Raw genomic sequence first — 15084 nt, 5'->3', positions numbered from 1 at the left:
CCATACAAAAAAGCAGTTTTCTTGGAGGAGAACCAGGTGCTCCAGAAAGAAAACCACATGCTCTTACATTCTGCCAGTCAGGACATGAGACAAGAGGCTTTGAGGGACCTTTAAGATATTTCAGTTTTTTCAGGGAAGGATTCTGAAAGAGTATTAAATACCACAGCTATGAAAAACAACAACAGACATAGCATTTGCTTTTGGAGCAAGTCAACCAGTACTACCACCAACCACAACTACAGAGAAGGAACCACACCACTTTTGGCCAAAAAAAAAAAAAAAAAAAAATCAAAATTGAAATGCAGCGTTTCCTTTTACACCCCAGAATCAGGCATCTGATCCCTACTTGGATCAGGACAAGGCAAGCTAGGGTTTCTAACCTCTTTCTAAATATCAGTCTTGAGGCTACTGACTGTTCAGAAATCAGTATCAATCAATCTCCTCTCTTTGAGGCTTTGGCAGAGTCTCTCATTGATGCCAAGAGTGCATTTGGGAACTCTTCATGGAAAGAGAAGACATTTTCAAACCCAATGCTAGACAGAAGCAACTGCTTCTCCCTCCTCCACATCCATTTGCTAGAAGCCAATTTATATTTGCCGATTTTGCAAATCTGAAATGATTTGTGATATACATTTCTAAGATACAACTTTTTTTTCTTCATTATTTGTATCATTCAATATCTACTGTTAGTTAAGAGGAAAGTCTGACATCTGATTAAGTGGATTCAATCCTCATCTTTGGTGCCATCTGTAGGTAACGTGAGTGGTACAAAGGAGGCAAGAAGCAAGTTTGAATCTGGTCAGAAATTAGTCCCGCGATCAGGACCCGTGTCCATGAGAAAGCATAATGTTCTTGTTACCTTCCGATTTTAATGTTAAAATTAGTCAGAAAAAGATAAAACGTACAACAGCTTGACTTTGTCTCTCCTTGTACCTCAAAGTAATCTTGCAACTGAGGAAATAATAAAAAAATATGGGAAATTAAGTTGAGGATCCATGCTATTTTAAAGCATTGTTACATCCCAGTATGCACTGGAACACCTGTAATTTTGACTGTAAGTATGGAGTATACTTCTGGGTGTATGTCTGGTAGCTGAAACTCAGTTTCTTTTTCAGTGAGCCATGCAATGTTTTAGCAAAGCTTTTGCTGTAAAGAAAACTTTTCAAAAGAGAAGTAAGACGAAAACAGATAAGTTGTTCATATTTTTAAACCCATTATGATCAATTTTGGAAATCCGAAATTAAATAAGTGAGGCCAGAAATTGAAATATTTGATTTAATGACTGCACAATTTAATACATAAAAATAGATACTTAGCAATGAACAAGTTTATACAAACCAGATTTCTTTTGTACGGTACAAAACAATGACGGAGATAAAAAAAGATTTGCTGGATTACAGGGCAAGACAAAAGAACAACAAAACATCATTGAGGAAAAGTTTTAAAATGATCAGAGGCTTATTTCATAAATACAGTGCAATGCTTTCATTTAACAATACAAAATTTACTATTTAATTTATCAACATCAGGAAATATATAAAATGTCATTAATGACAATCTTATTTAAAAACTGATGCAAATACAATAGCCTTTTCAGAATTCTGAGGTAATATTACACAGTAAATCAAAAAGCTTCAATAAATAAAACTAAACCCAAGGCAAAGTGCAATTCCGTGAAAATAAGAAGATAAAGCTTTTATTTTAACAATAATAGATAAATAGTTATTAAAAGTGGGCTTAAGCCATAAAAAAATATTTTGGCTAATTTGCCATGTTTTCAGATAAACTGTATAGCTATTTATTCATAAGCCAACCTTCCATGAATCCAGTTCTACAGAGAGGGGAAACGGTGGGAGGTGTTTGTTTCCACGTTTCTTACCTACATCCACATTCGGCCGTTAGATATTTAACATTGCTTGAAGCTATCTAGTTTATTCAGTGCAATGGTGAAAGTTTCATTTATTTCTTAACATCTGAAATCCTGTAAATTAAGATTTATTTTAAAAACTCCATTTGGGAGACAATGTAAAATGTGCAAGGTTGAAGTGGTGCTTTTAATGCTCTCTGTGTTAACCTAGTTTTGTTCCAGGCTGAAGTCAATGGAAATTTTATTACTGGTTTCAAGGAGAGCAAAATGAAGATAGTGCCAAATATTTTAAAATATCCTACTATCTATCTGTGCTTTAATGAAACAGTAAAATCACCAGTACCTTCTCTAGGAAATAGAATAAAATAAAATTTACGCTTAGCTATTGAAGAAAATCCACAACAGCTTTGAAACTATGGATAGCAGATATTTTACTCTTATTGCAAATAAGTAATTGAGTACAGACGCTACAAGATATCTAAGCATCCATGCTCCAGCAGAAGTCAAGGGGGAAAGCTAGCAAATTAGACGCCAAAGCGTCTTAAACGATCTGGGCCTCATTCAGCTGAAAGAAAAATCTATAGAACACACAGTAGCTATTCATATTAAAAAAATACTATACTGCATGCTGATAAATTCTTTCCATTTAATGAATAAAACCCAGACTTATAATTACATCTGCATTTTAGAACCAGTTTCTTTCCAGGCTCCTAATAGTAAGTCAGAGCAGGCATACCAAGAATTCTTTTCATGTAGTTCGCGCAGTGAAAACCACAAAACATTGTCTTTAAATGCTGGCCTTCAAGTTAATGAGAGCTTCAACATTTTTCTGAAATGTTATTGTATTCACTTTTGTCACAGCTTAAATAAGACTTTCAACAAAGTTGCTGAAAAAAAACTGATAGCATGGTATACTATATCAGTTTTCCACGTGTTGTGGATTTAATTATTTTCCTGAAGTATTTCACCATATGTAGAATTTATTTTAAATATCTAGTTTTGTTTGCTATAACGCTACAGTAGATCTCTTAGTCTGCTGTCAAAGAATGAACATACAAGTTGCTTAATACCTGTAGTTTAAACTTGAATCCCCTCAAGCTGAAAAAAGTACCTTTTAACACTCTTGTACAGTCAAGTGTAAAAGCTGAATATAGAACATCTAAAACCCCTTATTCATAAAAAATAAATTGTTAGCAGTAAACGGCACTATCAAACCCCTCTTTGTTCACAGGCAGTTATTTACATGCTTCTTAGACAGCCTGTTTCATTGAGAAGGAAAACCAGAATATTAAAACTGCATACATTTTATAAAGACTAAAATTCGTATTTGCCTTTGTGAAAATATGGCTACATGCTGTATGTTGTATTTTTTTCTATTATTCATGTTAATTGACAACACTCTACCACTGGGATTAGCTAATAAAGAAATATTCTGTGTATTATCTCCCAGTGGGATACCTGTGATGTAAAGGAATTATGATTAATGATAAAGTGCTATTAAGAAAAAACAGAAACAAACTATAACTTAGAAATCATCATAGTTGGATTTCATTTACCAAATAGACTAGCTTTTTATATGAAGAAAGCTACTTTCCATGACAAAGCAAGCAGTAAATGTATTGCCATTCAGGAAAAAACATACGCTTCATATCTAATTAAAAAAAAAAAAAAAAAATTTAAGTTGGGTAAGACTGGCACAGTATCAAGAAACATAACAACAAAAAGCTTAAAGGCACAATTAGAAGAGAGTGAATGCTACATAAAAATGCTGTTCTTGAAGTATTTCATTTTATTCTAGACCAAACCCCTCTGCATTTGAAATTCCAATGATCAACTTTTGCTTCAGTTCCTTCCTGTTCTTGTAAGGAGGCAGACAAAGCTGGTTGAAGCAGGTATGGGCCACAGGTAACCTAAAATAATTTTAAAAAATCCCAACAAAACATATTTAATAATAATACAATAGAAGCAGAACTCTGTGAACTGCCATTTTCAGTTAAACATTACTTAAATTAGAAACCCTGTAAAAGGAACATTTATCCTGATGTTGTTGGTTCAAGTTCTGTTGAACACAAATAATACCACGAATAGCACCTCAGGTGAATTTGTTTTTCTGCAACTCCCTCCCTGCCTTTCTTTTTTGTTAAGTTGGAAACATCTCCTTCCAGGCTTTGGAAACTCCACGTACTGCGTGACTTCAAAATCAGTTTTTCTCTAAATACAAAGTCTGGGTATAATCAGAATCCACAATGTGGAGAAGGAAGGTACGTGCTGCAGTAGGCGTAGAGACACCTAGAACCACCACAGTTAATGTAAGGATACAGAACTTCGGGCTGGTAAAATACATCCTTACAGACATATGCTTCAGTGCAGGGCACCGAGGAGCCAACTGAAGCCCTAGCAAAACCAACAAATCCACAAGTTTTGGTCTTAGCCATACCAACACTTTCAGTTGCGAGTTTCTTCTACGAGCCGAGTTTGAACATATATTGCAGATACCTCTTGGGATTGCCTGACTGAAACACTGGAAACTCTGCTCCTCACTAGAATGGATTAGTTTGATGAGAATTGTTCTTCAATGGCAGAAGCATTTGTTTTGCCATCAGTATGAGATGCCACTAACATCCTGCCTCATAGCCACAGGCAAAATAAGCTACGGGATCTTCTTGCCCTTTATATTCTCAAGTGACACGCAGGACAGCACTGAGGATATAGACTTGTCCTACAACTCATGACTTGGGGTGAGAGAGGAGAAAGACAATGAACTGAAGCTTAACCTGACATTTGGAATTAACCCAACACACTGAACAATTTCTAAGACTTGGACATTTAAAATTGTAGTATGTGACTCAAGAGCTCTCTAGTTCTGTTTTCACTGAAGCCCTCAGTGTCTTGAATGGCATCAGCTTGGCTTTTGGTCATTAGCAAACGTTCTTGAAAGGGGGCAGAATCCCCACAGATCTGGAAACTCAAGGTACTTCCTCCTCAGACTTTAACAAAGCAAGCAAAGATCTGTTAATCAGACTGGAGTCATGTGCTTCAGAATTTGGGAAATTGGGAAGCTGGATATTAATTTGGCAATTCTAATCGCTATTATATTCTTTGATCCTACTGTGTGAGCAATGCAATGCCAACATGTCTACGTTCATCCCCGCACAGGCAGTCTGACTGCAACAATTATCTTGCAAACCACAGACCTACGTAATTTTAAAATGCACATTTGATTTTCAAAACACATTTTCCCATTTTTAAGAAAAAGAATAATTTACAGGATAAACTTAAACAGAGATACAATGTCGACTGATTTTTCTTCATTTTTCGTCAGATCCTCATGTTCCTTTAACATGTTACTGGAACCAGTTATTAGCTCGTTGAATAAAGCATTAGAAATATCACAGTAATGAGATAAACCAAATTTAAAAACAAAACCAAAATTTATTCTGTTTATGCATTTAATTCTGCTCTCCACAGAAAACGCAACAAAATTTTGACTTTAAGAATATAGTTCCATTTAAGTATTTTGATTACCCTAAATGTTTGAGAAATCTAGGTAAAGCCAGTAATTACTACTTAGCAGCAATTACTGCTTAACAGCAATTACTGCTTAACAGTGAGCTTCAGAGCAGTAAGCTTTTCTATACAGCTTTCCAAATTATTTAAACTGACTTTCTCCAACCTCGAGAAGGAAAATACTAGCTGAAAAGTATGTGGAATTTCTCAAGTCAATTCAATACAAAATAAAACACTACCAAAACCATAAGAACTTGGCATGAACAATTTAACCTTCACAATGAAATTACAAGGCTGCTTTGATCCTATTTCTTCTGAGCAACCTCTGTATCAACCATACACTTACTCACCAGACCCCCTAAAGGAATGCTACATCTTCTCAGCCATACATGTTAAAATCCTTATTTAGACCATCAAGAAAGAATGCAAGCACTTTCTGCAGCTGCAGGAGCTGCTATACATAATGACAAATAGACAAAGAATTCAGAAAAATTCATGGTGATTCACAGTATATTTTCATCAGCCCAGCTGTCATGTTAGGAACAATTAAACAAATAATTTATTTGAATTGAAAACATGTAAGGAATCTCTATAAAGAATTCCTGGCCTCAAATGTAAACATTGACTGGAGAATCAATTTTGTATTAGAGTGTCACCTGCAAAATTTATGCAATCAATAAATGGGTATAATAACATTTTGAAGACAATCTGAAGGAGTCCATGCAGTTTCTTTCTTGTACATTAGTTTGCTCTTCTTTAAAAAGACATTTAGAGAGTTAAGGGCTCTCAGGAAATAATTTAATAAAATTTAAAAAAAAATAATCCAGAAATCACTTACCAATTAGTGGATGTTTCACTCTTTGCAATCTTGAAATTCAAATCAGCCATTCCTCCCACAGGTACTCTATCACTTCCTGTAGCAAAATGTAGCAGCTTCTTTTGAAGGTCAAGAGAAAACCCAAGTACTACGTCCCAGAAGTATCTATGTTCAGGGCAGAGGGAGCAGAAAACAGTGTAAGATGCAACATCGTGACAAAACAGTATGAGGATAATACAACCGCATGATGAATGTCACTTACTGAGAATTTAATTAATGTAATATATGGGACATTAGTACTACCCTAATATGCAAGGTTAAATAAATTCCTAAGGACTTTTCATGTAAAATGTTTTATGAATTTTGGAATGATGTCTTGTCAAATGATGCCCAAACCCACTTTTCTGTAAAAACATGAATGCCTTCTACTCACTAATATAAATGTCCTAAGTATCAAATAGAATTGGAAGAGAAAAAGCATTTTTAGAAGACTGGATAACAAAAATAAAGACTCAGATTTCACTATGCAGGATTCGAAGCTACACTTTTTAAACTATCTCCATTTCAATCTGATCATAACCTTTTAAAGGTATTCAGCAATACATTATGCCATTAAGGATCTAACTCTTCATACTTATTGATAATTTAATAGTCTCTTTGTCTTATTTGGAAATAGGTTTTTAAAACTTCAGTTATCCTCAGATAATCCTTGAAGAGATTATTCCCAATGGTCTACTACTGTATGATGTTTTTAAACTCAGTAATTAGAATGAAAAAAATGAAGCCTACCGTATAGTAAGATCAGTTTTTTGGTAGCCCTCATACTGGGTACTTCGCTGTAAAGCAGACATATCCAGTTCAGGACTGCCACAGACAAGAATTTCAACCTCTTCTGGACGAAGTAGCTGCCAGAAATTAAGGATAAAATATTTAATTTTTTTAAAGATGAGAAATTATGCTACTAGATTCAGATTAAATTTTTCTTTTGGCATTAAAGAAAAATTAACAGAATATCATTCAATATAAGTGTATAACTTAGATACATATTATTTTATAGAAAAATTAAGTCCGCAGTACCTGGAAGAATCTCTTACTACTATATATAGTAAAAAACAAATTACTGGATAACATAATATTTTAGCGTATTTCTTTTGTTCCTCTCTTCATTTTCATTCTTACATTTATTATACTGACTTGCTTGTCATCTGATTAGATTACAAATGGATGAGGAAGAAAATTAAGTTTGTATGCATGGAATTCAGAGGGAGGGTCTTGATCTCAATTTTGGTTACAACTTCCATTTCATTTACACTGAAAGGTCCCGCTGTAGGTTGATGAGTTGCAGTGGCTGACAGAACTTGACTCTCAGTTGTATGCACTGCTGTGCAAAGCAAATATACGTAACAATAAACCATGTTTAACAACCACTAAACTTGCACCTGCAGAACCTACTTATTCATTTACTACACCATTAAATTGCACAGAAGTATGTCATGGCATTTCAATATATTTTCATTCTCCTTCCAGAGCCTTCCCTGCAGTTAGTCACATCTCACTTTGCTGCAAGTGTGTCATACTTGGCTAATTTCACAGGAATGAAGAAAATCTCATGCAAACTGTGTAATTGCCTCTTCTTACTGCACAAGGGATTAGATAAATCTCATGCAAACTGTGTAATTGCCTCTTCTTTCTCTTCTTACTGCACAAGGGATTAGAAAAGGCATTCCAACAGCCAAACAGGACTGAATACAGAAGAATGTTTAATCTCAACCTCACTGACTATTCTTCCTGCAAAAAGTAATAGGTGTTTTAGAGGAGTCACTCAAGAGCACACAGACATAGTTCCTCTGCTGCTCGTAACTGTAGGGAATACAGAGAATCCTTGTAAACATTCACACAAGAGTCCATGAAGTGTTTGTGAATGCATACTGATAAATAAAGCTCCACAAGTTCGGTTTATCAGTTTTCAATGGAACGCTACAGAGAACATTGGATAACCTGCTTAATTTCTTTTGCTTATGTTGGATTAATCAACTACACTGATTAATCAAGATGCTTCACACATCCTAAAATTATCCAGGGTAACTTGTTTAATTTAGATAAGTTATTGTCACATATTTGAAACAGGAGTGAAGAGTTATGTTTCATTTTATTCTTACCAGTAATGCATATGAAGCACAGACACTATGAAATCCGTAATAGAAAGCTGCAAATTGTTTGTAGATTGATTTGTTGAGAAGAAAATCAACATAGAGCTGCACATATTCTAAAAAAGAAAAGCATTCTATTTTGTTATATCATAATAATTTTAAATAATTATTTGTTGTGCTCTCTCAAATTGTACCGAATTAAGAAAGATGAATGCATTCATTTTAGATACTATTAAATTGGTAGGCATGCCAGAAAGGGCTACAGTAATTTCATTTTCACACTTTGTTAAAGAAAACCTAGCCTTACAAGAAGGAAAAAAAAAAAAGGACAAATTTAAATCTGCCAAATATGTGCGGTTAATATGTATTGAAGTACCTTTCCTATTCTGATTTGTGACTGGAATTTTATCTCCATTTGGCTTTAAATTGTAAGATTTTATAACACCAAATTCTTCCTGAAAAACCTGGAGAAAAAGAGGAATCAAGGTCAGTACTGGAAAATGCATTCATATACTCACAAATTACAAAGCTTGTATTTATTATTTCATATATTTCCTGTCTCTCTAGCACATGCTTCATTTCTGAGGGTTGTGGGGTTTTAAAAAGTTAAATATTACAATTTTCAACAAATTGCTCAAGAAACTGGTATTCAAAGTAGAATAATTGACCCTGTTACACAGTGGCATATCAAACTGACCTGCAGGCTCAGGAGCCAGAGAGTTTTTCATACAAAGGAATAATTTAGGAGCATCAACTACAATTAAGAAGGTATTTGTTCCGCTGTAGCTCACCTAGGAACTCAGAAGTACCTGCTTTACAAAAATTCTCATATGGTCTTGACAATAACATAATTCGAAGTGGAGGGAGAAAAGGTCAATACTAGTCCAATACACATCCATAAACCAGCATGAAATTTTACTAACTAGTATGTGTTCTAAAACAATGAAATAAATGAAAAAGGCTCTCTTAATTGAAGTAGCAGTTAAGACATACAGGTCAGGCAAAACTATTGTGACTTGAACAAGCTATTGTTCAAGTGATATTTCCTGGATATACAAAATAACCAGCATAAACTTTGACTAGCATCTGGGTTAGACATAGAAGGGATTGTTTTGCAGCCAGGTGAGTTCCACAAACCAGGTCACCGATTGCAAGGTGATGGTGTCAGAGCCAGCAAAGAGCTGTAAATGCAGCAGCCAGTACCCAGAGCCCTAACGTACATGGCCAGGGGACAACAGCTTAAAGCCCCATAAGGGAGCCAGCCTCTGTATGTGCCAAGGCCCCAGGACTAGACTGGTTCTTGAAGCAAGCTTTAATGCCCATGCACTTATATTCCAAAGAATCAGCAATTACACAGTAGTAGGCCACTCCATTGCAGAAATGTTGGTAAAAAATACTGAACGAGTTTGAGAATCACTTATAATTGTGTATTTAATGACCTGAAAGGTTGAGTAAAAGTCCTCTTCGACATTGCCTTCATAGGATAGAAGCTCACTCAGTCCATGGGCCAGTTCCTACAACATGAGTAAATTCTTTAGTAAATCTACAAAACTAAGCGATGTACTTTGCAAGGACATGCCAGAATCATTACTTTATACAGAAAGTATCTTGGAAAGAGCTGTATATTCAAGATTAGTACACAGAAGAAAAACTCACTGCTTCATTTATATGTGTGCATTTTTATTTCAGTATAAACTGGGTTTTTTTGGGGGGTTTTTTTTTTTTTGGTTTTTTTTTTTACTCTATGGAAAATGTGTCTAGAATGCTCATATCAGATTTTGGTATCCTAACTTCAAGTAGATCAACAAAAATTCTGCTATGCTAGAAAACATGGAGAATGTCTGTTTTCAACAGAACAGGAGACTATCAGCCTGTGCTGAAAAAAAGGCTGTTTTGAAACAGTTTCTAGTTCAAGCATTAAATATAAACAAACTAGGTTTTAAATCAGTAATTAGCCTCTTAAAAACATAATACTTACAGGCATAATCTGAAACAGGTCATCTAATGTGACATCACAGATGCCTACAAGTGTGTTATGGTCGCAGGGAACAATGGGAGGACTCAACAATTTCTTGTAACAGCAAGGTGGGAAACGAATATCCAAGGTGATGCTATTATATACAGCAAGTCCCATAAGCTATATATGTCAAACGTTAAGGGCAAACCTCACACATCCTTATTACAGTTAATATTTTAAGTAACTTGGAAAAAATATTTTAAGATTTTACTCAGCATACTCTAGTACATGCTAAACAAACAGAAGAAGGAATGGAAATTATTTTTTTTTGACTGACAATTTTAAATGCAGTTTTTATATATTTTTAAACCAAAAATTCTAGAGACCCCTCAATATAGGAATTTTTCTTTTAAGTAACTCAAAGCATAAAGAGAAACCTGCACTGGCACTATAGCTCATTAGCTAGCACATTTAAGTGCATCTCATGAAACAAATTTGAAATTTTCCCCCAAATTAGAAGAATCCATTTCATGATTCAGCTTCTCACTAGAATAAAATAGGTCAGTTGGAAGAGACCTACAATGATCATCCAGTCCAACTGTAATCAGTAAAATGGGGACATCATCTTTTCATCTTAGTGGAGTTATAAGCATATATTTTCATTAATCATTTGTCTGAGGACTTCATAAATGAGCACAACAGAAAACCTAGGAAATACTTATGCTCAAAATAGCATGTGACTTCCATTCATTAAAAAAAGAAAAAAGGGCTACATACTTATTACTGGGGACTTAAAATATTAATGCACACAGGCTCATTTATGTTTACTGAGTGAAACTCAGAAGTGCAAGTACATAAAAAATTACAATTTATAGACAAAAAAGTTGCGTGTTTAATCTTAATTTTATTATTTTCTGACGGTAAAATGTACCACATACCCACATATGACCATTTTCTTCCTATTTTTAGTTCACTTGCTTGAATGACATTCTTTTTCTACACTTAAAATGGAATCCTTGTGGTAGGTGAACATACCTGCAGAACAGGAACAGTTGCCTTTACAAAGCCTAAGCTTCAATAAAAAGTTGTACAAGACCTTGTCTTTCTCACATATGCACCCTTAAAAGTGCTCCTAGGAGTGCCTGTATCCCCACACTTGTTCTCAGCCCCATGTCCCCACCCTCAGGAGGAGCCTGCAGGCACTTGGGCAAGGACCACCAAGGGCAGTGCCAAGCCTGAAGCAGGCCCAAGCCCACTGGCCCTGTTGGGTGCTGGTGCAACGTGTTCTTCAGTGCCTCCCGTCATGGATATTCTGCACTGTCTCTGTGCAATCTGTTTCTTCACTGTACAGCCAGAAACATTAATTTTCTAACCAAAAGTTTTCTTGCTGCAGTGTAAACCCGTTTCTTTCTCCCTTCCCAGATCAGTAGCAGATGACAATCTTTAAAAATGCTGGCATGAATCCCATCATACAAATCCCATAAGCTTTACCTTCTTAGAATAGAAAGCTGTAAAAGTTTATCTTATATACACACTAGAAACAAAGGGGCGTGTTTCATATTTTCTGTCAAAAAATTGTATCAGAGAAGTTAAAAAAAAAAACCCAAACCACAAATATCCTAAAAGCGCCACTCATTGGTCTTAATGACAAGCTAGATCCTACTGAAATCATGACTATAGACTAGTTTGACTGCTATTTGCAGCAGATATGGATCATTCTGTTTTAAAGAGTGGTAGAAAGTAAAAACCCACGTAATGAAACCACATAACAGCCTTAAGATGCCTAGGAAGTATTGCTCAGAGAAGCAGGACACACTCTAGTTAAGTGTCCGCTAACAGTGAAATTAACTTCAGCAATGCAGAAGTAAATTGGATAAAGCATGATGACTGGTTTTAATTTGTTGGGATTGAATGGGCCGACAGTTTATTATTGTTGCCACAGTCAGCATACAAACCAAAGCACTGAATAGTTCTGAGGGCATCTTGTATGCTGTAGCTTGCTGCATTTGTGTCCGAAGACTAAGTTGGGGAAAAATAATATTTAAATGAAAAAAAAAAAAAAAAAAAATCAAACTCCTTTGAAATTAAAAAAAGAATAAAAATCCAACTGATGTCTCAGGGACATCTAGCTCTTATGAAAATTTATAGGTAAAACTCTGGTGCTCATCACAAAGGGTTTAGACAGTGCCTTTACCAGAAGCAACAGAACAGTTGCATATAAGGCAGAGCAAGGTTCACATACTGAAAGATGGCAGTGATGCTGGAACAAAATAGGTCTCAAATCCCATTTATTAGGTGTCCGCACAGAGATGAAGAAAGCATTGTTACACACATAGGAGGGCAGACAACTGAGTTAATTGGGAGTTCTTTAATTTCAAGGGTTAAATCTGCAGGATCAGCTAACCTGGAAAGGGTAATAACGTTGATGTTTTCCTATGTTTTTCCTTCCTGACATACATTATTTGCAACTTAAACTCTAAAGACAGCAGAGTATACACAGTCCCTTTCCAAGGGACAAGGACATTTCTGAACTCCTCCCACACTTGGCTGATGGTCATATCAGCAAATGAATTTACAGTTTAAAGCAAGGAAGCCTGCCAGAGCCAGTGGGGAAAAAAAAAAAAATACTCTCGAGTGTTTCCAAACTCGTCAGATACCAAGCTCTGCTGACAATACATTTTTACTAACAGAATTGTCAAACTTACAGAACACTTTCTCCAGGAAAAATTGTTTCCTATTAAGGTTGTTATCACCAAATGTCATCCCTCCACACAGACCCCTTTTTACTAGAAAAGGGGCTATAGGTAATGATCTCAGCAGATTTGAGGACATCTAACTTTAAACTCTGGACATTTAGGAGGAGTCCTATAAACAACAGAGGACCATGCAACTTAAGGGACATTTCCAGACAAAGACAAGCTCTTGCATTCTACCAATGACTATCAGGTGTTATGCTGTAGTCCCTGGAAATCAATGCTTCTAATTTAAGAGCCAGCCTGGGAACACTTTAACATCAGTAATGTACCCATGCACAGCTGAGGAAAGCTGACTCATTTGAGAAATATGAGAGTGGGAAAAAAACCTACCCAGATCCATCTGCAGCAATATAAAACAAGTAGATTGAATTGCTTGTTTATGAATGTTCATTCATGTCTTCCCATCTCCTGTTTACTAAAAAAAAATTTTCCTCTTCTTTCTCCCCCCTTGGGCCTGCAAATATCATTATGGGCTCACAGGTCCTGGTAACAGCAGAGGCAGGCTACTTCATTCAGTCTCACATCTGCCTATACTGTTTCTGCACCTGACTGAAGGACCTTTCTCTCCTGAGAGCATCTCAGACCACTTTAAAAATACTCGCCACACAGATACCCTAAACAGCATATATGATGACAAAGATTCAAGTAAGAACTAATCTCCACCTATACTAATCACAGAAATAGTGCTAGAACTTGCAGACAATATCAGTGCAACAGGAAACCATTGATACATGGGAGGCCAGAGTCAGCAGTTTGCCAGAACTAAGCACAGTAACAGCATCCAACCGTAGCTACTTATGAAAACCAGGAAAACTTCCTAAACAAGCAATATGAAGACAGCCGAGGGCAGTGTAAAAGCAGAAAATGCAGCATGAGAAGAAAGAGGCAAGGATGGCAGGTGACAAACATTTGGCCTTATCTCTACTTGAATATTTGCTAAACCATCTACTTCAGAGGCTGCTATGCGTCCCTTCCTATTTTGGAATAGGAATATCATATTCCAGTTGTAACCAAACAACGTACACACATATACTTCTGTTAATTCTAGAAAATTTCCAAGGGCAGACAAGTGTCAGCATTTCGATGGCTTGCATAGCTTTTGCTTATTCTTCCTAGCTTGTTAGTAGGCCTAGCAATCCACTAACACTCATAGAAACCATATGAATCATAAACATCGAGCCTCCTGTTTCTGAAACAAGGTTTAGCATGACTAAAGTCTTAAAAAGCTGAATCCTAATTACAATTCTGAACCTTTCCATTGATGAGAGATTTGCTCACCCTTTAATTTTGCCACACCACTGAAGCAAAATCTCAGGTTTTCAGAAATGCTTGAACCTCCTTGTCAAAAGCAAAGATCTTCAAAGCTCTTCATGTACTTCCCGTTCTCTTCCATTTTCCTCTATGCCAAAACTTCTTCTCATCTATATACAAATCTAACTTGCCTGCTTTTGTTTTTACATCAATTGGTAACTGATCTGCCTAATACTGGATTAATGAATAATTCTTATCCATAACTGTTTTGATATTTAAAATGAACAAAATTTTCAAATTGTACTTAAGAACATTTATGAGGACTCACCATAATCTGGGTGAAAAATCTGGCGAATCAAAAGAAGAAACCATTCTTTTGTCAGGCCACCCATATCAAGACCAGCTTCCCCTACAAACGTGACTTTCAACTTCTTTTTCAGATCTCCCCTCTTCCTTGCTAGCTATTGCAAAATAGGTAGGGAAGAAGAAAAAGGAGATTTAACATATTATCACTACCTCTAGCCATAGAGAACACATCTCTGTCTCTACCGCTCTTGCTTTGTTTAAACTAGTAATTTGCATAATCTCCTATTAATAGGTCAAAACTATATTAAAATGATTGAATTGCAGAAACAAGATGGTCATGACTACTTGACGTCATCAACTACCTTGTACATGGTGCCACACTCTAGGCTTCAAATGAAGTTAGCTGGTATGCAAACAGACTAAATACAATGAATTAAGTCTGTCTGGAATATTTTGGACCTATGTAATTTTTT

The 15084-nt window shown here is 35.7% G+C and overlaps 1 protein-coding gene across 1 annotated transcript in view; it reads right to left on the bottom strand.

Annotated features, from left to right (window-relative positions):
* Positions 1-3656: 3656 nt before the first annotated feature.
* Positions 3657-15084, bottom strand: part of HECTD2 (HECT domain E3 ubiquitin protein ligase 2) — a 45114-nt gene continuing 33686 nt past the window's right edge. The window contains exons 15-23 of the mRNA XM_009641911.2: positions 14634-14766; positions 11334-11365; positions 10320-10478; positions 9781-9855; positions 8718-8805; positions 8351-8457; positions 6981-7096; positions 6213-6356; positions 3657-3777 (exon numbers count right to left, since the gene is read on the bottom strand). Of these exons, the coding sequence (XP_009640206.1) occupies positions 3657-3777; positions 6213-6356; positions 6981-7096; positions 8351-8457; positions 8718-8805; positions 9781-9855; positions 10320-10478; positions 11334-11365; positions 14634-14766 (975 nt within the window). The remainder of the gene's footprint in view (positions 3778-6212; positions 6357-6980; positions 7097-8350; positions 8458-8717; positions 8806-9780; positions 9856-10319; positions 10479-11333; positions 11366-14633; positions 14767-15084) is intronic.

The sequence above is a fragment of the Egretta garzetta genome, unplaced genomic scaffold (assembly GCF_000687185.1).
Source record: "Egretta garzetta isolate BGI_Z169 unplaced genomic scaffold, ASM68718v1 scaffold56, whole genome shotgun sequence".
NCBI lineage: Eukaryota > Metazoa > Chordata > Aves > Pelecaniformes > Ardeidae > Egretta > Egretta garzetta.
This window is presented reverse-complemented; position numbering and strand designations above follow the sequence as displayed.